The sequence below is a fragment of the Sus scrofa genome, chromosome 6 (genome assembly GCF_000003025.6).
Source record: "Sus scrofa isolate TJ Tabasco breed Duroc chromosome 6, Sscrofa11.1, whole genome shotgun sequence".
Taxonomy (NCBI): Eukaryota; Metazoa; Chordata; class Mammalia; order Artiodactyla; family Suidae; genus Sus; species Sus scrofa.
This window is the reverse complement of record NC_010448.4, coordinates 52,943,433-52,968,195: the sequence shown is the minus strand read 5'-3', so window position 1 is coordinate 52,968,195 and position 24,763 is coordinate 52,943,433. Positions and strand designations below refer to the sequence as shown.

Here is a 24,763-nt window from a genome sequence, read left to right as displayed (position 1 = left end):
AGGGAGAAAATATTAACAATATTTCCCTCAGAGGCATATGTCTGGGTCTCAGCTTCTGCATTATTGCTTTTTTCTTCCACTGCCAACCACAGCCCAACAGACAGGAGCCTTTCAATGACAACCCCACTTCACTAGAACAGGAGGGAAATGGAAAGAGGGCTTACCGCATTCAAGCAAGGTAAACATCAGAGATGCCAGCAATGAGCAAGTCTCCTATCACAAACTTAGAGCATTACATCAGCAGGGGGAGGACGAAGGAAGCTGCACAGCTTTCCAAAGGCACCCCAATCCCGAGAATCAGCACATACAATAACCAGTATTTCCACTGTGCACAGATCAAATCTCTGACATCAGAAAGCTTGAGCAGCCTTGCTTCACCTGCTGTCACTGTGAGTCTACGAGCCCACCCTTCACCTGGCCCCAACACTGCTGCACCTGGGACTCCGACATAAATCACATTCCCTTCCCGCCTGAGTGACTGGTCTTTTCCCATGAATTACCTTAAGGATACAGCTGGAAGAGTCCAGCTCGCTTCTGGGAAATCTGTATTTTCAAATAGCCCCCTTCAACTCCAAACTAACTTTTCCCCTGGCTCTGTTGTCTTCGATGCTCCTTCAGCAACGCACACGGTCTGTTACTAAGGTACTCTAGGTGCCAAGACCTGGGTTTGAATTCTGGCTCTGTCACCTCCTAACTGGGTGACCCAGACAAACTGCACAATCTCTCTGGACTTCAGATTATTCATATGTGATATGGAGATACCAATTCTGATTTCATGTGATTTAATCTCCTCGACAACCTGGTGAAAGGTGTGCAGCATAGCATAGTCCCTGGCATATAACAGATGCTCAACAAAACGTACTCAAACTGACTGAACATCTCTTCAATCCCCATTGACTTAATTACAAAAGGAATCAGTGATGGGTTCGATTCTGATTTTCAAAAAAAATCTAACGGGAGTTCCTGCTGTGGTGCAAGGGGATCAGCGGTGTCTCTGTAGTGCCAGGACACAGGTTCAATCCCCAGCCCAGCACAGTGGGTTAAAGGATCTAGCATTGCTGCAGCTTCGGTGTAGGTCGGATCTAATCCCTGGAACGAGGAACTCCACAGGCCAGGTGGCAGCCAAAAAAAAAAAAAATCTGACAGAGGAAAAAAAAATTAAACTGGCATTCAGAATCCCTTTCAGTATTGGCTCCCTCCCAGCCTTATCTGCCACTACCACCAGGTTACTCCCGAACATGCCTCCAGTTTGCCACCTGCAGACTTTAAATCACAACATTCCACACACCTGAAACACAGCCTCTCTTCCTCCCTCCGCCCAGTCAAGCCTTTCCTCCAGACTTCAAACCCCAACTCGATTGCCATTTCCTCAAAAAGTCCTTTCTTATCATGGCAGACTCAGGCAAGTACTCCCTCTGAACTCTGAGAGCAACTGCTCCACATTCTCGCCTCCGACATAAATCACATGCAGCCCGTGGCCTCTCCACGATCCCGCCATCCTACAGGGCTCTGCAGACTCTGACTGCTCGGGAGATTTCTTTATTCAATTGCCAGCAACACTGAATATCATGTTTATGTTTTTAATCCTTAACCATTCTAGGGGCCCTGAGACGACTGCTGATTTATGGCTCAATCACATGAAAAGCACTTAAAACAGTGGCACACAGTCAGCACTTAATGAATGTCAGCTATTATTATTCATAGTCGAATGCACTAATTCCCTTCTAGGAATCAATCCCACAGAAATACTCAAGTGGGGACAAAAACCATGTACAGTGATATTCACAGCAGCCCCTCCACCATTTCCCTCCACCTTCATAGCCACCACCCTACACTGAGCCTCCTTTTCTCACCTATACAATGGCAACAGCCTGCTACCTGGCCTCCCTGCTTCCATTCCTGCCCCCACCCCACCCACTGTCTCCTCCTTAAACCAGATCACGCCACTCTTCTCCTCAAACCTTTAAATGGCTCCCTATGCAAGTTCCTTACCAACATTCCCATGTCCCACTGCTGCCTTGGCTCATCCTACTCTCTCCCTTGGTAACTTATCTGCAGCCAGGCTGGCCTGCCTTGATCCTAGAAAACATCACATCTGCTCCCACTGTAGGATTCTGGTGTTAGGTGTTCTCTCTGCTTCCTCCCTAACTCTTCACAGGATCCATTCTTTAGGTGTCACCTCCTCAGAGAAGTCCACAATAGCCACCTAATCCAAATTCTCTTCTATTTGGAATTAGGCTACTTGTTGATGTGTTCATTGCTCATTCCTCCACTGAGACGGAAGCAAGCTCCAGAAACCATGGTGTCCTAGCATCTATGCCTGTGCTTAGCACTTATTACACTGTTACTCAAACAGGTAGTGAACCACAAGAAAGCCAAAGTGTCCACCTGCTGAATTACATAAACCTGGTACCTAATAAATGTTAATAGCTAACACTCACTGAACACTCACCATGTGCCAACCACTGTTCTAAACTCTTTAAGGTACGTAGTAATATCATTCTCAATTTACAGATAAAGGAAGCTGAGAGTGGTAGACAAAATAATGCCCGCCCCATGTCCACGCCTTAATCTTTTGGACCTGTGAATAAATTACGCTACAGAACAACAAATTTTGTTAAAGTAATTAAATTAAGGATGGGGGGGCGAACCCTTGGCATATGGAAGTTCCCAGGCTAGGGGTCAAATCGGAACTGCAGCTGCCAACCTACACCACAGCTACAGCAACACCAGATCTGAGCCTTGTCTGCAACCTATGCCACAGCTCACAAGAACACCAGATCCTTAACCCACTGAGTGAGGCCAGGGATCGAATCCACATCCTCATGGATACTAGTCAGGTTCATAACCTGCAGGGCCACGGCGGGAACTCCTAAATCAAGGAGTTTGAGATTGGGCTGTTATCCTGGATTTTCCAAGTGTGTCTGAGTAATCACACGGGTCCCTATGAGAGCGAGGCAGAAGGGTCAGAGTCAGAGATAAGATGACATGAGCAGAGGCCTTGGTCAGAGAAGAGAGGCTGGCTTCAGAGATGAGGGGCCAAGAGACAAGGACTGCAGATGGCTTCTGGACACTAGAAAAATCAAGTAAACAGATTCTTCCCCAGAGCCTCCACAGGAAGCACAATCCCGCCAACATCTTGGGGGCTCCCCCCTCTTTTTTGGCCAACCTTCGACATATGGAGTTCCTGGGCCAGAGATCAGATCCTGCCTACGCCACAGCTGCGGCAACACTGAATCCTTTAACCCACCGCGCCAGTCAGGCCAGGGATGGAACCCGCATCCCAGCACTGCAGAGACAACACAGTGGAAACCCCCAAAGTGATTTTATTTAGCTCGCTGAAACAGATTCCAGACTTCTGACATCCAGAATCTGTGTCTTTTTAAGCCACTAAATTTGTGGTAATTGCTATAGCAGCCAACAGGAAGCTAATACACTGAGGCAGAGTTCTTTAGGGACCTTGCTGAAGACCAAACAGCTACCAAATGGCAAAGCAATTCTGCTCAAGCCAACGAATCCTACTCATGATTAAAAATTCTAAAGACTACCAAATTCACATTCAAACCACATTTACCGAAAGTCAAATGCAGAAGAGTGAGTCATGCAGAAATCTTGTATAAGACTATTTCGAACAGGGCAAGCTCGAAGTCCCAGAGGCCAGAGCTTTAGCACTAGGGAGGAATGCAAAGATTCAAGTAGCTTGAATGGAGTGAGCCAGGGAGATGCAGGCAAGGTCAAACAAGGCAGGGCATGAAAGGGAATGGATTTTAAAAGGTCTGAGTGGAGTTCCCGTCGTGGCGCAGTGGTTAACGAATCCGACTAGGAACCATGAGGTTGCGGGTTCGGTTCCTGCCCTTGCTCAGTGGGTTAACGATCCGGCGTTGCCCTGAGCTGTGGTGTAGGTTGCAGACGGCTCTGATCCAGCGTTGCTGTGGCTCTGGTGTAGGCCGGTGGCTACAGCTCCCATTCAACCCCTAGCCTGGGAACTCCATATGCCACGGGAGCGGCCCAAGAAATAGAAAAGACAAAAGCCAAAAAAAAAAAAAAAAAAAAAAGGTCTGAGTATAAAGGAAATCATTGGGAGGCTTTAAGCAGGACCTGGTGGTGGTTTTTTGGTTGTTCTTGGGGTTTTTTTGTCCTTTTTTGGGGGGGGTGCACCCGAGGCATATGGAGGTTCCCAGGCCAGGGGTCTAATGGGAGCTGTCACCAAGGGCCTACACCACAGCCACAGCAATAAGGGATCCAAGCCGCATTTGTGACCTACACCACAGCTCAGGGCAATGGCGGATCCTTAACCCACTGAGCAAGGCCAGGGATCGAAACTGCATCCTCATGGTTACTAGACAGATTCATTTCTACTGGGCCACAATGGGAATCCCCTGGTGGGTTTTTGTTTGTTTTAAATCAGTTTGGCTGCTATGTGGAGCATGAATGATAACGAATCAAGAGTGGAAAAGGCTAAACCAGGAAGGAAATATTGAGGTGATCTGAGATGATGGTGTGGTTTGGACTAATAAATGAAGAAAGATGAAGGAGAAAAAGCTTGAAGCAGAGCCTAGAGGACTTCCCAATAGACTGGATGTGGACAGAAAGGACAGAGACGAATAAAGAACTCCTAGGTTTCTGGTCAGTGTGGCCAGATAAATGACGGAGCCATTTGGCAGATCTGACCATTTTTTCCTTCAAAAAAATACTTTCTTCTTCACTTAACCAGAAGTACAGTACTTTTCATTTAAATCTACAATCCTGCTCCATCCAACTGTTGATTCATTGTATTTATGATTATTTGCCACCTTGATCTGCTTGGGCAAATCTGCTCCTACAGTCTTCCCTGTCCTTCTGGAGTTTCCACTCATTCCCTGTTTATGTCATTTATCTCAACCTATTTCCTACTTAGTTTCTCCTCTCTTGTTGCTGGTGATTTATACTTGGCAAATAACTGTAGATATAATGCACTGAATGCTTTCTCTGTATAAACTCTATTCATTTTTTTCTCAATTAGATTACATAGATTCTGTCATCTTCATTTGATAAGTGAGGAAACTGAAGCACAGAGAAGTTAAGAAATGTATCCAAGGTTAACTCACAAAGAAGTTCTGGAGCTGAGATTCAAATTCAACTATTAGCCACTATCAACCACGACAAAAACTGGTCCTTATGAGAAACAACCAGGATTGACCTCACCTGCTCAGTCACTTTCATGGCAAATAGTCGCCCATGGAACCAACCAAAGTGCTTTTTTTTTTTTTTTTTGCTTTTTAGGATCGCATGTGTGCCATGTGAAATTCCCAGGCTAGGGGTCTAATCGGAGCTACACTTGCCAGCCTACATCACAGCCACAGCCACATGGGATCCAAGCCACATCTCTGACTTATACCACAGCTCACGGCAGCACCAGATCCTTAACCCACTGAGTGGGGCCAGGGATTGAACCTGCATCCTCATTGATACTAGTCGGATTCATTTCCCTTGAGCCACAATCAGAACTCCCTGTAGTGCTCTTTGAACAGTAGCAGTATTCTGTAATGAGCGCTTGAAAACAGGGAAATTTTTAGAGTCCCTTTTCTATAAAGTCAAAATTTCACAGGGGAAAGAGTCCTTGGAGTTCCCATCATGGCTCAGCAGTTAATGAATCTGACTAGTATCCATGAGTACGCAGGTTTGATCCTTGGCCTTGCTCAGTGGGTTACGGATCTGGCATTGCCGTGAGCTGTGGTGTAAGTCACAGAAACGGCTCACATTCTACGTTGCTGTGGCTGTGGTGTAAGCCAGCAGCTACAGCTCCAATTCAACCCCTAGCCTAGAAATCTCCATATGCTGTGGGTACAGCCCAAAAAAGCAAAAAAAAGAAAAGAAAGAGTCCTTAAAGATTTAGTCACACTCACTGCCCCCTTCTGCAGAAGTGGAACCTAAGGCCAAGAAACTGTGTGACTCACCCGAGGTCACAGACAGCAGGGCTGGGAACTGAACCCATGTTTCTAGGCTTCCGAGGTCTCTGCAGTGTATAGTCATTCCATTCACTCAACAAATATCTGAACGTCTACACACTTGCAAGCACTGGAAATTTAACAGAGACCAAGAGAAACCCAAATCTTACTTACTGGACATTTATAAAGCACTTGCCCTCATGGAGCTTATCATCTACCTCTCTCTTCCCAGTCACCCTCTCTTCCTCTCAGGGGATAAACTGCTGTCAAGTGAAAGAAGAAAAACTAGCCTTTGCTGTGAAAGGCAGTGCAAAAATGGCTGAAGGACACAGTCTGAGAACATACACCGCTGCAAGCTTCAACCCTCTCCTTTAAGTTAATCTAAAAGAATGAGCCCCCGTTGTGCAGCAAACGAGGTGTCACAGAAGTAAACCTGAGTTAGTGGCTCAGATTCAAGTCCAACTTCTATTGGTATGTGACCCTGGGATAGTTGGCTTCTCTTCCCTGAACCTCATCCATAAAGTGGGCTAGGTAGCACTGCCAGAGATGCAAACTCACATGCTTACAGGGGCCAGGCAATTTTACCAATGGGTGAGACAGAACTGATGGAGACAATGGCCAAGTAGAGGGACCATGTGCTGGGTATAAGAGGCAGCCTTGGGAATTCCCTGGTGGCCTAGTGGTTAAGGACTCAGCATTGTCATTGCTGTGGCACAGGTTCAATCCCTGGCCTGGGAACTTTCACATGCCCGGGCACAGCCAAAAAAAAAAAAAGAGGAGGCCTCTACTTAGTTCCAACCAATGTAATGTAATGTGGGGATGTCTGACCTTACCATTTTTCAAAAGACAGAAATCAGAAACTATGAACTCGCCATACGTGAGGGGGGCAGGTGGTGGCTAGGACGGAGACTGAAACATTTCCCAATTTCTCATTATAAGAAATTTCAAACACACACGGGTTCCTCCTGTGTGGCCTGACAGGGCTGGCACGTTCGATCCTGGCCCAGCACAGTGGGTTAAGGACCTGGCATTGCCACAGCTACAGAGTAGGCTGCAACTGCAGCTCCAATCTGATCCTTAGGAAATCCATATGCCACAGGATGGCCAAAAAAGAAAAAGAAATTTCAAACATACAGAAAAGTAGGAAGAATAGTTAACATCTTGCCCTGCTGGCTTTACCCACAAACCTACATCATGGAACTTCATACCTTTAGCACATAGCTCCAAAAATGACATTCTCCTTCATAACCACACTATTACCATGTCTACAAAATAATTCCCAAATGTCACCTAATAGGGCTGAATATTCAGACTTCCCCTATTGTCTAAAACATGTTTTTTAGAAAAACACTATCTTTGAACCAGGATCCAGTCAAGGGTCACACCTTGCATTTGGCTCCACTCTTCTTTACTCTCAATCTATAACAGTCCCTTCTTTGTTTTGTTTTGTTTTTTCCCCCATAACAATGACTTCTGGAAGAGAATCAGGGCAACTGTCTTGTAAAATGTCTCACATTTGGGACATCTTATCATTACCTCAATGGTGTCCTTTAATTTGCTCCCTTGTTCTCAAAAAGCATGATTAGTGTAACATACATTTGGCAGGAAAACATCGGAGATGATGCACTGAGATTCTTGTGTCATCACATCAGAAGACACATCATATATTTCTAAGTTATTAAATATTTCTACATGAAGTCAACTTTATTCTTTCTGATGTTCAAATTGTCCCAAATTCAGCCAATTCTCTAGATATTTAAATGCTGGCAACTAACTTTAAAAAAAAATTAAAACACTGTATAAGAGATAGTTTTTAACCTCCAGACTGTATACGTTCTCTTGAAGGCCCTTTGTGTTTCTCTCACTTACAATTCTGACAACCTTGGTCCACTAGTACAGAGTCAGAGGCAAAACTGTGGCCCGAATGCAGTCTGTCAATTCCCAGGCTACTTTCCACTTTGCAAAGGAACCCCAGTGCCCAAAGGTCTCTCATTCCATCCTGGACGCCCTTAGAGGCAAGCCAATTTCCTCCTTCCTTTCTGTATAGAGGAGGAAATCACTGCCCTTCCTTCCCCGAAGAGCTACTAAGAGACTCAGCTGAAAAATGAACATGAGAGCACTTTCATCAACTCTGTAAGACTGTGTACAAATCTAAAGACTCCAATTTATAAGTAACCCCTTCCTTTCCTCCCAGGACCCTCAGTCAATCCTTTTCAGGTTCTCCACTGAGTTCAGTATGTCTTCACTTCCTCAGAATTAACTCCCACCTCTCATTTCCATGCCCCAATTTTGATTTGCCCCTTAGGTCATCTCCCCCCTCAAAGCCCCACCCCCATGCCTTTTTATTGCTCTTCAGATAAATCATCCATTTCTACCCCTCTGACAGGTCCCTCATTAATTCCAGTTTAATCCTCACTCAAAACAAAACTACCTGCTGCCCCAAGCTCTTGGATCAACTCTTCTGGTACACTCAGGGCCTCCCAACACCCCAATCCTTCAAACAGCAATCCCTAAACTCCATCAATCCCACCTGGGTCTTCAGGCCCATTCTCATCATTTAATTTCCCATCTTCTATTTCAGGTGCCTTTAATCCTCAGACCAAGGCTCGCTAATGCCTCATGATGTGCCCAATCACAAGAAGACCCTGCACAACGGAAATGAACCTGAAGTAACCCAACCTCACCCCACCCACCACGCACACTCTCTCTCACCAAAAAATTCTACCCCTCAAACTAAGTTCTCCTGACTTGCCTGCTTCCCCAACCCTTAGATCAATTAATTCTACACTCTGTCCTCAATCACATAATGACTCCCCATCACCCAGCCCGCAGCTATGAACTCAACCATTCGCATATTTCTACTGAGATGTATAGTAAACATCTAAAACATAATCCAGGACTTCTCCTGTGACTCAGCTGGTTAAGTATCTGGCACTGGCACTGGAGCAGCTCAGGACACTGCTGCAGCGAGGATTCAATCCCTGGCCCAGAAACCTCTGCATGCCACAAGCACAGCCAAAACAAACAAACAGCAACAAAAAACCTAAGTCCCAAAGAGAACCCCCGATTCTTCCCCCACCCCACCAAACCTGCAGTTTCCCCCACCTCCGTCAGGAAGGGCACTTCCATCTTCCCACTTGCTCAGGCCAAAAACCTTGGAACCTTCCTTGAGTTCAGACTCTCATACCCCACACAATGAACCCTTGAGCAAAGTCTGTCCCCTCTACCTTCAAATTATCCAGAATCTATTTTTGACCCTTTCCTAGAGTTCCGAGCCACCATTACTTCTGTCTCAAGGGGATTACTGCAGCAGCAGCCTCCTAACTGGAATCCTTACTCCCACCTCTGCCCACATCAACCTATTCTCCAATGCAACAAGAGTGATGCTTTTCAAACACAAATCAGATCACGTTACGCCTACGCTCAAACTCTCCAACGGGTTTCCCAGCACATTTATAATAAAAAAAGCTACTCAACTCCTTTGGTTCCAGTCACCCTGAGGCTCCAATGTGCCAAGCATGCTCTGGCCTCCAGGATGTTACACTTGCTGTTCTCTATACCAGGAAGGTCCTTCCAGATGGCTCTTTCCTTTCATACAGGTCGGAGGCTCAGTGTTACCTCTTCAGAGCCTCCCCTGGCCCCTCTCAAAATAGCTCTCCCACCTCACCATCCTTTATTGCTCCTCTTCTCCTTGTCTCTCTAGCACTTACATTCCTTAATATTTTATTATTTCTTTATGTTTACCGCCTCCTCGGGTAGAATATAAGCTCCAGGTGAGCAAGGAGTCTGCCTAGTTCACTGACCCACGCTCCGTGCCCATTAACAGTGCCCGTGGCAAGTGCTCAATCAATAGCTGATTAAATCAATCACCTCTTTCAAAGACCTCACGCCCTCGGACAATTTCTCCTCCATGCCCAAGGATGCCCAATCCCGTCCTCTGTGGACACGCCCCCACATCTAGACACAAGCAACCTCTTCAGGTCCTCCTGCCCCCCTAGACGCTTCAAACCTGTCAGGACTCCCACTTGAAATAACCTGCTCCAAGACACCTCAAAACCCCTCATTCTTTCAGACTAGCCCACCCTTTAGAGGCCACAAGAATGAATGGAAGCTCGCATCTGCTCGGTTCGCCAGTCTCACCAGCGGCCAGCACAGAAGACGTTCCCATTACCTATGAATGAATGAACTATGACCTCCCCCCCGCTTTCATCCTTTCCATGCGTTCCTGGCCCCCTTCTATACCCTAAGCCTTCCTCCTCACCTCGATCTAAATTCCAACATCACTCCCTCCGAGCGCCGAGCCCCGGAGTCTTGAATCCTCGCGAACGCTCCGGGCTCTCCCTCCGCCCCCTCTAGACGCCTCCAATCCCCCAGAACGGCCTTCCCACCACCCTGGGACGTCCTCGCTTCCCATACCTGCCGAGGAAACATCCCAAATCAAACCCTCCAGTCCTCTCAAGCGGGCGACCATGCCCGGGTACATGATTCCCACCTCCTCTCTTCAAATTCGACCCTCTGGCTCCCCGAGGGCCGCCAACGCCTCAGGCCAGACGCCCCTCCAAACCCTCAGCCCCACAAGCCGCACTGGCCCTGACCGTTTTTGGGCCTCCAGTCCCCAGAGACGGATCTGCCGGTCATACTGCGCCGCCTCCTCCTCGCTGATACCGCCGCCCGCCTCCTCCTTCTCCACCATGGCGCCAGCTCTCGCTGCCTGCGCTCGGGTCCGTTCGCAGCAACCGCCCGCCGGCCCCACACGCCGCCAACCGCCGCCGGCCGCGCTCCCGGGCCGGGTCTGCGCCTGCGCCGGGAACAGCGCCTGCGCAGTACCGCCCCCACCGCCGCCACCCGGCCCTGGAGCCTGGAACCAAGTCGAACTCCTAAGCCTCCAAAGCGGGCGGGCTGGCAGGCGAGAGCCAGTCACGTGACAGAGGCTGCTGCCAATCCCGGCCAAAAAACTGCAGGGCTTCTGAACCCGCGAGGATACCCAAGTGATCGTTTGTTTGTGAGTCTATTAATTCAGCAATAACGAGGGAGCATGTGCTGAAATCGCAGCAATGGAGGTGTTGTGAAAGAGTGTCGAGTAATACATAGTCTTGTCCAGAGGGAGCTTACATTCTATTGAGGAGGGCCCAGGGGAAAAAAATAGAGGAAAATTAAAACAGGATATGGGAGTTCCCGTCGTGGCGCAGTGGTTAACGAATCCGACTAGGAACCATGAGGTTGCGGGTTTGGTCCCTGCCCTTGCTCAGTGGGTTAACGATCCGGCGTTGCCGTGAGCTGTGGTGTAGGTTGCAGACGCGGCTCGGATCCCGCGTTGCTGTGGCTCTGGTGTAGGCCGGTGACTACAGCTCCGATTTGACCCCTAGCCTGGGAACCTCCATATGCCGCGGGAGCGGCCCAAGAAAATAGCAACAACAACAACAAAAAAAAAAAAAAAAAAAAAAAAAAAGACAAAAAAACAGGATATGGCACTCCAGGGTGACAGCAGTGGCCAGAGAAGTCCTCTCGGAGAAGATGCCATTGAGCAGAGATCTGAAGGGAACTGTAGAAACAAGCTACATAGATAACTGGGTAGACGGAGCATTTCTGGACAGGAGAACAAACAGCTGGTGCAAAGGCCCTGAAGCTTACTGACACAACTGAGGAGCCCGCGAAGAGGGCAGGGCAACTGGAACAGAGTGAGAGGGTGGGAAATGGTAGGAGTTAAAATCATAATATGAAGCAGGTGGGGAATAGTAAGCCCTTGTAGGTTAGTGATAGCTAATGTGTATTTTCTGTAGGCAAAGTGCATTTTTACTATCCATTCAACAAATAATTACTAAATGCATGTTGATTCAGTAATTATGTGCTAGGACTAGGGCAGTGAAAAAGAAAAAAAAAAATGAGTTCCTGCTGTGGCACAGTGGGTAAAGGATCATTGTTACCACAGCCATGGTATAGGACACAGCTGCGGCATAGGTCACACCTGAGGCTTGGATTCGATCTCTGGCCCAGGAACTTCCCTATGCCAAGGGTGCAGCCAAAAAAAGGAAAAAAACGGCTGCCCCCTCATGTAGGGTAAATGGGCTTTGTGTGGATGGATTATTTCTCTAACCCTTATGAGAGTAGATAATTTATTTAATAGTCCCATACCATAGCTAAGAAGTCTGAGGTACAACAGATTATCAGTAGCCTGAACGAAGTCTTATATCATAGAAGTAGTGAATCTAGGATTCAAATCCAGGCTGTGTGGCACACATACAAGAGGTTACACCGCTGGTGGTACATTAAGCTCCTACTATGTGCTCTGATCTTATCCAGTGGGTACATACTCCGTGAACCTCAAAGATAGACTTTTCCTCCACTTTACAATATGACTCTGGGACCCAGAAAAGGGTAGTAATTCATCCCAGGTCAAAATACCATTGAAAAGAGTTCTCGGAGTTCCTGTCATGGCGTAGCAGAAACGAATCCGACTAGGAACCATGACATTGCGGGTTCATTCCCTGCCTGGCCCAGTGGGTTAAGGATCTGGTATTGCGGTGAGCTATGGTGTAGGTCCCAGATGCAGCTTGGATCTCATGTTGCTGTGGCTCAGGCATAGGCCAGCAGCTGTAGCTCCGATTAGACTCCCAGCCTGGGAACCTCCATATGCTGCTGGTGCAGCCCTAAAACGACAAAAGACACCAAAAAAAGAGTTCCCATTGTGGCTCAGCGGAATTGAATCTGACTAGCATCCTTGAGGATGCAGGTCCGATCCCTGGCCTCACTCAGTGGGTTGAGGATCTGTCGTTGCTGTGAACTGTGGTGTAGGTCGCAGATGTGGCTTGGATCTTCTGTGGCTGTGGTGTAGGCCAGTGGCTACAGCTCCAGTGCAACCCCTAGGCTGGGAACCTCCATATGCTGTGGGTAAAACCCCTAAAAAAAAAAAAAAGACAAAAGATGTATATCATTAAAAAAAATGTGACCGGAGTTCCCATAGTGGCTCAGTGGAAAGGAATCTGACTAGGATCCACGAAGATGTTTGTTTAATCCCTGGCCTCACTCAGTGGGTTAAGGATCTGGCGTTGCTGTGAGCTGTGGTGTAGGTCGCAGATGTGGCTCAGATCTAGTGTTCCTTTGGCTGTGGTGTAGGCTGGCAGCTGCAGCTCCGATTTGACCCCTAGATTGGGAACCTCCATATGATGCACATGTGGCCCTAAATAGACAAAAAACAGAAAACAAGAACAAACATGGCCAATACCTACTCTGTTGGTAAGCGATGTGAAATAAATTACGTAGAAATTTGGGGGCTTAATGACTATTATCTCTTATTCTGTGAATCGGTAATGCAGGAGCAGTTTGGGTGGGCAGTTCTTGCTCAAAGTGTCTCATGAGGATGCAGTCAGATGCCAGCTGGGGACTTCATCTGGGCCAGGGATCAAACATTCACCACAGCTGCAGGGGGAGCCACAGCAGTAACAACGCTAGATCCTTAACTTGCTGTGCCACCAGTGGAACTCCCAGGGCTGCAGCCTTCTGAGGACAAGGTGGGGAAGATGCCCTTCCAAAGTGACTCACAGAGTTCCCACTGTGGTGCAGTGGGTTAAGAACCTGACTGCATTGGCTTGGGTCTCTGTGGAGGAGCAAGTTTGATCCCTGGCCCAATGCAGTGGGTTAAATCATCTGACTCGAATTCAAGCCCTGACCCAGGAACTTCCATATGCTTCAGGTGTGACTATTAAAAAAAAAAAAAAAAAAAAAAAAAAAAGAGTTCCCCTCATGGCTCAGTGGTTAACGAACCCAACTAAGAACCATGAGGTTGCGGGTTCAATCCCTAGCCTTGCTCGGTGGGTTAAGGATCTGGTGTTGCTGTGGCTGTGGTGTAGGTTGCAGCTCTGATTCAACCCCTATCCTTGGAACCTCCATATACCATGGGAGTGGCCCTAGAAATGACAAAAAAAGAAGTGGGGAGTTCCCATCATGGCTCAGCAGAAATGAATCCAACTAGCATGCATGAGGACAAAGGTTCGATTCCTGGCCTTGCTCAGTGGGTCAGGGGTCCTGTGTTGCCATGAGCTGTGGTATAGTTTGCAGATGCAGCTTGGGTCCAGTGCGGCTATGGCTGTGGCAAGGGCCAGCAGCTGTAGCTCCAATTCTGCCCCTAGCCTGGGAACCTCCATATGGTATGAGTGCAGCCCTAAAAACCAAAACCAAAAAAAAACATGGTTGGCAAATTCATGTTGGTTGCTGGCTGGGGACCTCCATTCTTCTCCACGTGGGTCTGTCCACCTGCTGGAGTGTCCTCATGACATGGCACTGGCGTCCCCCAGCACAAGTGATCCTTCAGGGCAGGCTGAAAGCAGGAATGCTTTTTATGCCTCAGCCTCGAAAGTCACACATGGTCACCAATATCCTATTGGCCACTTACTGGTCAGCTCTGTTCATTGTGGGAGGGGATGATGAAAGCGTGTGACTATTGGGGGCAAGGATCATTTGTGGACCATCTTGAAGGTTGGTTACCACATCAACTATGTGTCACATCCTGTGATGATAAGGTGAACAAGGGAAATATGCCCTGAGTGGTGCTGATACAAGAAGGGGAGACAGTGCTTCATCAATCAAAGGATTGTTCACTATGGAGTGCCTGCCATGGCTCTGTGGTGATGAACCCAACCAGTATCCATGAGGATGATGGTTCAATCCCTGGCCTTGCTCAGTGGGTTAAGGATCCGGCATTGCCATAAGCTGTGGTGTAGATTGAAAATGCGGCTTGAATCTGTCATTGCTGTGGCTGATAGGTATAGCTCCAATTCGACCCCTAGCCTAGGAACTTCCATATGCAGAGGGTGCGGCCCTCAAAAGCAAAAAAAAAAAAAAAAAAAAAAGAAAGAAAGAAAGAAAAATTTTAAAAAGAGAATTATTCAGTAGTTCAACTACTCAACAAATAATTTACCAAATCTCGACTATGTATTGAACTTTGTGCCAGGTCCTGGGGTTATAATCCTGATAAAAATGGACACATTTGGAGTTCCCATGTGGCTCAGCAGGTTAAGAACCTGACTAGTATCCATGAGGATATGGGTGAATTCCCTGGCTTCATTCAGTGGATTAAAGGATCCAGTGTTGCTGCAAGCTGCAGCATAGATTGCAGATGTAGCTTGTAACTGGCGTTGCCGTGGCCATGGGCCTGCAGCTCAGATTCCACCCTTAGCCTGGGAACTTCCATATGCCACAGGTTCGGCCCTAAAAAGAGAAAAAAAGAAGGGTTCCCATCGTGGTGCCATGGTTAACGAATCCGACTAGAAACCATGAGGTTGCGGGTTCGATCCCTGGCCTCGCTCAGAGGGTCAAGGATCCGGTGTTGCCGTGAGCTGTGGTGTATGTTACAGACGTGGCTCGGATCTGGCGTTGCTGTGGCTGTGGTGTAGGCTGGCAGCTGCAGCTCCGATTCGACCCCTAGCCTGGGAACCTCCACATGCTGCGGGAGTGGCCCAAGAAAAGGCAAAAGAGACAAAAAAAAAAAAAAGACAAGAAAAAAAGAAAATGGGCACACTCCTGGAATGCTCCTAGTGACTCTGAGGGTTAAGGATCCGATGTCATCATGGCTGGGGCTCTGGTCATGGCTGTGGTGGGGTTCCATCCCTGACCTGAGTGCTTCTGCATGCCACAGACAGGGCCCCCAAAAAGGGACACACTCCTGCTATGGGGGGAATCACAGCCCAGTACGAGAGATAAAATAGTGACATAAAAAATAAATACGAACTTTGAGAAGTGTTATCAAGGAAGAAGGAATTATGACAGTGTCTGACTTGGCATAGGAGTCAGGAAAGGATACTCTGAGAATACAAAATTTCAGCTGAACTTTACCGAGTAAATAAAGATGAAAACTTCTATATCAGGAAAAGAACCCCAACTAGAGAGGATGGCTGCATCTGCCAAGACCCAGAGTCTAAGCTCATTCTCTTTGTCTGACTCTGCCTCCCGGAGGGTCTCTCCTTAGAGACTGCCAGAGGGAAACTTAAAGCATTTCCTCAGATCCTTTGATAGCCTTCATTTATAATGGGGGAGAGGAGTAGAACCTATGTCCTCTGTCCTTGAATCTGTGCTCCATGACTACTTGATTAATAAGATATGATAGGAGGAGTTCCCACCATGGTGCAGTGGGTTAAGGGTCTGGTGTCACAGTTGTAGCATGGGTTTCACCTGCAGCTCAAATTCAGTCCCTGGCCCAGGAACTTCTATATACCACAGATATAGCCTGTGAGTGTGTGTGTGTGTGTGTGTGTGTGTGTGTGTGTGTGTGTGTGTGTGTTTGTGATAGAAGTGAATGCTGGGGAGTTCCCATTGTGGCTCAGCGGTACCAAACCTGACTAGTATCCATGAGGACTCGGGTTCATCCCTGGCCTTGCTCTGTAGGTTAAGGATCGGGCGTTGCCAGGAGCTGTGGCGTAGGTCTCAGACAGGGCTCAGATCTGATGTTGCTGTGGCTGTGGTGTAGGCCAGCGGCTACAGCTCCAATTAGACCCCTAGCCTGGGAACCTCCATATGCTGCAGGTGCAGCCCTAAAAAAATAAATAAAATAATGTAATGTACCCCAAATGATTAAACTGTACACTTTAAATGAGTGAATTGCATGATTTGCGAATATCTCAGTGAAGTTGTTTTTTAAAAAAAGGAAGTGGCCAACTTCCACTTTCTATTTCTTGGGTCATTTGCTCTTAACCTCAGCCTCCACGTTAGCAGAAGCCAAAACAACGTATAGAGAAGGCTACATGGAAAAAAATCAAAGCTTCTGACCCTCAGCCAGGTCTAGCATCCCTGCCAGCACCATCTTGCTGGCCTTATGAGTGAGCCACCATGGAAGGAGCTCCTCTGGCAGACAGTCAAGTCACCCAAGAGGGAGGAGAGAGAAGCCATTCTTGCCAAGCCCTGGCCAAAGTACAGATATGTACATAAAATAAATGTTTGCTGTTTAGCTACTAAATTTTGGGACCACTTGGTACAGAGTATTAAATAACTTGAATATTCTCTTTACCCAACTCTCTTTCCTCTTGCTTTCTTTCTCTTTTTCCAACCCCAACTCTTTCTTTTTTCTTTTTTCTTTCTAAAAATTTTTTTATTTTAGGAGTTCCCGTTGTGGCTCAGTGGTTAACAATCCGACTAGGAACCATGAGGTTTCAGGTTCAATCGCTGGCCTTACTCAGTGGGATGTCGTGGGAGCGGCCTTAGAAAAAGACAAAAAAATAATAATAAAATAAAAATTTTTATTTTATTTTATTTTATTTTGCTTTTTAGGGCCATACTGTGGCATAGGGAAGTTCCCATGCAAGAGGTGGAATCAGAGCTGCAGCTGCCAACCTGTGCCACAGCCACAGCAACACGGGATCCGAGCCATGTCTGTGACCTACACCACAGCTCATGGCAATGCCAGATCCTTAACCCACTGATGGAGGCCAGGGATCAAACCCGCATGCTCATGGATACTAGTCGGGTTCGTTACCGCTAAGGCACAACAGGAACTGCTGTTTTTTTTTTTTTTTTTTTTTTTTTTTTGTCTTTTTTTGCTATTTCTTGGGCCGCTCCCGCGGCATATGGAGGTTCCCAGGCTAGGGGTCGAATCGGAGCTGTAGCCTCCGGCCTACGCCAGAGCCACAGCAACTCGGTTTCCGAGCCGCGTCTGCGACCTACACCACAGCTCACGGCAACGCCGGATCGTTAACCCACTGAGCAAGGGCAGGGACCGAACCCGCAACCTCATGGTTCCTAGTCGGATTCGTTAACCACTGCGCCACGACGGGAACTCCTCTTTTTTTTTTTTTTTTTTTAAAGGATTTTCTTTTCTTTCTATTTTGGGGATAGCACACCCCCACCATGTGGAAGTTCCCTGGCCATAGATCACACCCATGCCATAGCAGCAACCGAAGCCACAGCAGTGACAGTGTTGGATCCTGAACATGCTGGCCACTGGCAAACTCCTCACCTCTTTCTCTCCTTGACTCTTGTTATCTTTCTTTGTTGAGAGCAGCATAAAAATAAATGGAAACTTTGAGAATTGTTGTCAAGGAAAAGAAGAGGGAGCTGTGACAGTATCTGACCTAGAGTGGGAGTCAGGAAAGACTATTCTGAGGGTGTAAACTCACTTTCCATCTTTCTGAATTTAGTCTCTCTGATGGACTCATTCATTTAAATTTCCCTGAGGATCTTGTCAATACCCAGCCCGATGCTCAGCGGTACATAAAGTCTTGAGGGAGTATTTTTGTACCGCGTGCTAAGCAAAGATCTCTTAGAGAAAGTAATGACCCACTAGACGCCTGAGGAATGAAGAGAAGTCAAGTGATTGAGCCATGGTGACCATAGGGGCACAGGGGACAAATGCATTCATCAAGAAACCAGATCATGATTTTTTTTTTTTTTTTTTTTTGCTTTTTAGGGCTGCACCCACAGCATGTGGAGGTTCCTAGGCTAGGGGTCCAATCGGAGCTGTAGCTACTGGCCTATGCCATGGCCGCAGCAACACCAGATTCGAGCAGCGTCTGCTACCTATACCACAGCTCATGGCAACGCCAGTTCCTCAATCCACTGAGCAAGGCCAGGGATCGAACCCGCAACCTCATGCGTCCTAGTCATATTCATTAACTACTGAGCCACAATGGGAACTCTGCACTTGGATTTTTAACCCACTGCATCATAGTAGGATCTCCAACATTGTATTAGTTTTAGGTGTATGGTCTTTTTTCGTTTTTTTCTTTCTTTTTTTTTTTTTTTTTTTGTCTTTTTGCCTTTTCTAGGGCCACTCCAGCAGCATATGGAGGTTCCCAGGCTAGGGGGTCTAATCAGAGCTGTAGCCGCCGGCCTACACCAGAGCCACAGCAACGCGGGTTCTGAGCCATGTCTATGACCTACACCACAGCTCACAGCAACGCCAGGTCCTTAACCCACTGATCGAGGCCAGGGATCGAACCCGCAACCTCATGGTTCCTAGTCGGATTCGTTAACCACTGCGCCACAATGGGAACTCCTGGTCTTTTTTCTTTTTAAGTCTGGAAATCTATTTGGTTTTTTCTTTTTCTTTTTCGGAAATCTTTTTTTTCTTTTTCTGGTTTTTGGTTTTTGTTTTGTTTTTTGCTTTTAAGGGCCCCACCTGAGGCATTTGGAGGTTCCCAGGCCAAGGGTCTGGCCTACGCCACAGCCACAGCCACAACACCAGATGTGAGCCATGTCTGTGACCTACGCCACAGCTCCCAGCAACACCAGATCCTTAACCCACTGATTGAGGCCAGGGATCGAACCTGCAACCTCATGGTTCCTAGTCAGATTCGTTTCTGCTACGCCATGATGGGAACTCCTGGAAATCTATTTGTTAATTTCAATATGTGATCATTATGCTTTGAGGCAAGTAGAGAATATAAAAACTTCAGGATCCTGACTACTGAAGATGCAAGTCAGCTCTTCCAGGGAGTTCCCGTCATGGCTCAGCAGAAAGAAATCTGACTAGTATACATGAGGACACAGATTCAATCCTTGGCCCTGCTCAGTGGGTTAAGGATCCAGCATTGCCGTGAGCTGTGGTGTAGGTTACAGACACAGCTTGAATCCCACGTTGCTTTGCCTGTGGCCTAGGCTGGCAGCTACAGCTCCAATTAGACCCGTAGCCTGGGAACCTCCATATGCCGCAGGTGCAGCCCTAAAAAGAAAAAAAAAAAAAAAAACCTCTTCCAGAATGAGCACCACTTTGCTTAGAATGATTTTATGCTCTCTTTGAAGTGAGCAAGTATGGGAAGCACTTGCCTCTTCAGATTTGCCATGTTTCTTCCAAATATCGCTTGGCCATGCCCACGGCATGTGGAAGTTCCGGGTCCGGGAACTGACCTGGGCCATCAGCAGCCAGCCACCTGAGCCACAGCAGTGATAACTCTGGATCCTTTTTTTTTTCTTCTTCTTCTTTTTATGGCTGCACCAGTGGCACAGAATTTCTTGGGCCAGGGGTCAAATTGGAGCTACAGGTGGGGTCTGTGCCACCGCAAGGGCAATACCAGACCCAAGCCACATCTGCAACCTCTGCTGCAGCTCACAGCAACAGCAGATTCTTTTTTTTTTTTTTTTTTTGTCTTTTTGCGATTTCTTGGGCCGCTCCTGCGGCATAGGCTAGGGGTCTAATGAGAGTTGTAGCTGCCAGCCTATACCAGAGCCACAGCAACGCAGGATCCGAGCCACGTCTGCAACCTACACCACAGCTCACAGCAACGCCGGATTGTTAACCCACTGAGCAAGGCAGGGATCAAACCCGCAACCTCATGGTTCCTAGTCCGATTTGTTAACCACTGCGCCACGACGGGAACTCCCAACAGCAGATTCTTAATCCACTGAGCAAGGCCAGGGATCAAACCCACATCCTCCCAGAGACAACTCCAGATCCTTAACCTGCTGTACCAACAGGAAATTCCAGAATTTCGTTCCTCTTTATGGCTGAATATATTCCACTATAAGTACAGACCACGTTTTGTGTATCCATTCATCCATCAACAGACGCGTGGGCTTTTCTACTCTGGTGAATGAATCAGGCTGCTGTGAACATGGGTGTATAAATATCTCTTTGAGACACAGTTTTCACTTCTCTTGGATATATACCCACGGGGCAGTTTGTTTTTTAGCAACAGCTAATCAGAACAGCTGCTAAAACTGTAACTTAAAAGGGGTGGAGAGTAGTTATTCAGTTGATCAGGCTCCTGGGTCTAAGGATTACATAATTACCTCCACCCAGGTGACTGCTCACCACCAAGCCAGCAGTGGTTCTCCATCCCACCTGCACATTAGGATTATCTGGAGAGCTCTGCAGCAGAACACAGAGCCCAGACCCCACCTTCAGAGACTGCTTAATTGGCTTGGGGTGGAGCTGAGACATTGGGATTTTTACAAAATGCTCCCCAGATGATTCTAAAATGCTGTCAGTGTGGAGAACCACGAAACAAAGATCTGTGTACTGCTTCATTCTAGTCTGTCTTCTTTCCTTGCTCTTCCTGTTACAACCATCTAACTTTTAGGGCTATTTAAAATACATTGGATGAGGGGGAGTTCCCATCGTGGCTCAGTGGTTAATGAATCCGACTAGGAACCCTGGGGTTTCGGGTTCAGTCCCTGGCCTTGCTCAGTGGGTTAAGGATCTGGCGTTGCTGTGAGCTGTGGTGTTGGTCGCAGATGCAGCTCAGGTCCTGCGTGGCTGTGGCTGTGGCGTAGGGCAGTGGCTACTGCTCCAATTGGACCCTAGCCTGGGAACCTCCATATGCCATGGGTACGGCCCTAAAACAAAACAAAACAAAACTACACACCAAAGCTTTTGGCCTTCACCAGAAGCTAAGGGAAAAAGGCCTGGAACAGATCCTCCCTCAGAGCCGTCTAAAGGAACCAGCGCTACCACACCTTGATCTCAGACCTGGCTTCAGAACACCAGCTAACTCTGGTGGCACCTGTGTGAAGGTCCCCAGCCAGGGATCCAACCCCCATCACGGTTGCAGCAACACCAGATCCTTAACCCTCTGCACCACACAGGAACTTCCAATAACGGTGGTTTTAAGCCACCGTTTGTACTGCTTTGTTAGGGTAGCCCTGCAGCCTTAGGAAATAATACATGGCACTTTAACTAGAATTTTTCTTAGGCTAAGCTAGTCAAACTCATCTAGCAGTTATTTCCCCAAGTTTAAGTATGTTGTTAAAATAGACTGCTTCATAACTGCATCCAGTATATGAAGGTGAGCACAGGTCAGGTTGTCTTAGTGTTGGAGCGGGGACAAATGGAGAAAGGGTGAGGCTGGGATAATCCCTCTGGTCCTGGATTGGCATGAAAGTTATGGGTATGTGTTAGTACCCTTTGGCTGCCATAATGGAGTATCACAAGCTGGGTGGCTTAAAACAAGAGAAATGTATTGCCTCACAGTTAAGGTTTTGTTTTTTTCTCCCACTCTTTTTTTTTAGGGCCGCACCCTCGGCATATGGAGGTTCCCAGGCTAGGGGTCAAATAGGAGCTGCAGCAGCCAACCTATATCACAGCCACTGCAACACTGGATCTGAGCCGCATCTGCGACCTACATCGTAGCTCACAGCAACACGGGATCTTTAACCCACTGAGTGAGGCTAGGGATTGAACCTGCGTCCTCATGGATACTGGTCAGGCTTGTTACCTCTGAGCCACAACGGGAACTCCTGGTTCACAGTTAAGTTGGAAATGAATGTCTAAACTCTCTCTCTGAAGACCCCTGGGAAGGAATCCTTCCTTGCCTCTTCTAGTCCTGATGGTTACCAACAATCCTTGGCATCTCTTAGTTTGTAGATGCAGCGCTCTAATCTCTGCCTCTCTTGTCATATGGTCTTCTCCCGTGGTGTGCGTGTACTGTGTCTCTTCTCTTCTAAGGACACCAATCGTATTGAATTAAGGCCACCCTGCTCCAATGTGACCTCATCTTAATTTAATTAATTATATCTTCAAAGACCCCATTTCCTTTTCTAAAATTTTTTTTTAATTTTCTTTTTTTTTTTTTTTTTTTTTTGTCTTTTTCTGGTTGCACCTGCAGCATATGGAAAGTTCCCAGGCTAAGGGTTGAATCAGAGCTACAGCTGCCAGCCTATGCTACAGCCACAGCAATGTCAGATCCTTAACCCACTTAGCAAGGCTGGGGAACAAACCCACATCCCCACATAGACTACAACTGGTTTTTAGCTGCTGAGCCACAATGGGAACTCCTTTTTTTTCCTCACTTTTTTTTTTTTTTTTTTTTTTTTCCTTTTTTGGCTGCCCTGGAGCATATGGAGTTATTTGGCTAGGGATCAGATCCAAGCTGCAGTTGCAACCTACATGGCAGCTGTGGCAACACCAAATCCTTAACCCACTATGCTGGGCTGGGGATGGAGCCTGTCTGTGTTCCAGTGCTCCCAAGATGCCACTGATCCTGTTGCACCAAGGCAGGAACTCCATTTATTTCGTATTTTCAAAGACCCTATTTCCAAATAAGGTCACATTCTGAAGTTACAGGAAGGACATGAATTTGAGGAGAGGAAAATATTATTTAACCCAATTCAGGTAGCAGTGCATATTTAAAAATACATGGGAGTTCCTGTCGTGGTGCAGTGGCAATGAATCCGACTAGGAACCATGAGGTTGTGGGTTCCATCCCTGGCCTCACTCAGTGGGTTAAGGGTCGAGCATTGCCGTGAGTTGTGCTGTAGGTCGAAGATGCCGCTCGTGTTGCAGTGGCTCTGGCGTAGGCCAGCGGCTACAGCTCCAATTAGACACCTAACCTGGGAACTTCCACATGTCACAGATGCAGCCCTAAAAGGACAAAAAAGACCAAAAAAATAGAGAAAAAGAGAGAGCGCGCGCGCGCGGGCGTGTTACAGGAATTCCCATTGTGTCTCGATGGTAATGAACCTGACTAGTATCCATGAGCATGTGGGTTCAGTCACTGGCCTTGCTCAGTGGGTTAAGGATCAGACATTGCCGTGAACTGTGGTGTAGGTCACAGACTCCAGCCCACATCCTGTGTTGCTCTGGCTGTGGTGTAGGCTGGCAGCTGTAGCTCTGATTCAACCCCTAGCCTGGGAACTTCCATATGCTGCAGGTGCACCCTAAAAAGCAAAAACAAAAACAAAAAAATATGTGTATATATATATAGCTACATATGTGGACATAACTGTATATATGTGTGTGGAGCTAGATAGCTAGCTGGAGAGATGGAATAATCTGAGATTTGATTCAATACAATCAGAGTTGGGGGGGTGGTCAGTCAGTGGGAGAGAAAACAGCTTGGCTACGAGTGTATAAGAGTTGACGTTGCATAATGGGTACATGAGGATTCATTTGATTCTTCCTTCTTTTTTACTTTTATTTTTTGGCTGTGCCTGTGGATTGTGGAAGTTCCCAGGCTAGGGATTGAAACTGCACCACAGCAGTGACAACAACAGATCCTTAAGCCACTAGGCTGACAGGGAACTCCTAAAAAGGTTTTTTAAAACCTTGTTTTAAAGTTCTGAATCCAAAACTATCATACTATGCTGGCCACTACTAGTGATCACAGGTAAAAATGCCAATGACAAGATCAAGTAACTTCTGTTTAGGGAAGAAGTTTAAAAGCTATGGAATGGGAGGGAGTTCCCGTCGTGGTTCAGTAGTTAACAAATCCGACTAGGAACCATGAGGTTGCAGTTTCAATCCCTGGCCTCGCTCAGTGGGTTAAGGATCCTGCGTTGCTGTGGCTCTGGTATAGGCCAGCAGCTACAGCTCCGATTCCACCCCTAGGCTGGGAACCTCCATATGCCCTGGGTTCGGCCCTAGAAAAGACAAAATAAAATAAAAAATAATAAAAAACAATAAAAGCTATGGAATGACTAGGCAACAGGAGGCTATATTGAGTATCTTTTGGATAAGCCTTTGGAAATAAACACTTTTGCCAAGTTGCTTTATATTGTTAAAGTGAAATGTATATGGATCATAAAAAGCAAAATAAAGGAGTCAAACTATTTTGAAGAGCAAAAACAGATCCTTAGCATTCAATGATTTATTAGTTCATATACTGACCCTGAATGTGACCCTGGTGGTGAAGCAGGTTAAGAATCTGGCGTCGTTATGGCTGTGGCTCTGGTGGATACTGTGGTTCGGATTCGAGTGGCAAAAAAAAAAAGTGACCTTAAAGATCCATGGCATGTAGGAGTTTCCGTCATGGCTCAGCTGTTAATGTCTCCAGCTAGGAACCATGAGGTTGCAGGTTTGATCCCTGGCCTTGCTCAGAGGGTTAGGGATCTGGTGTTGCTGTGAGCTGTGGTCGCAGACGCAGCTTGGATCCTGCATTGCTGTGGCTCTGGCGTAGGCCGGCGGCTACAGCTCCTAT

At 47.2% G+C, this 24,763-nt stretch overlaps 1 protein-coding gene across 2 annotated transcripts in view; it reads right to left on the bottom strand.

The window, feature by feature from the left end:
* Nucleotides 1–10,722, bottom strand: part of SAE1 (SUMO1 activating enzyme subunit 1) — a 69,665-nt gene extending 58,943 nt beyond the window's left edge. The window contains exon 1 of one of the 2 annotated variants that reach the window (XM_003127243.4): nt 10,523–10,722. In XM_003127243.4, the coding sequence (XP_003127291.1) occupies nt 10,523–10,620 (98 nt within the window). In that variant the 5' untranslated portion in view covers nt 10,621–10,722. The remainder of the gene's footprint in view (nt 1–10,522) is intronic. The other variant, XM_013998531.2, reaches the window with a different exon arrangement.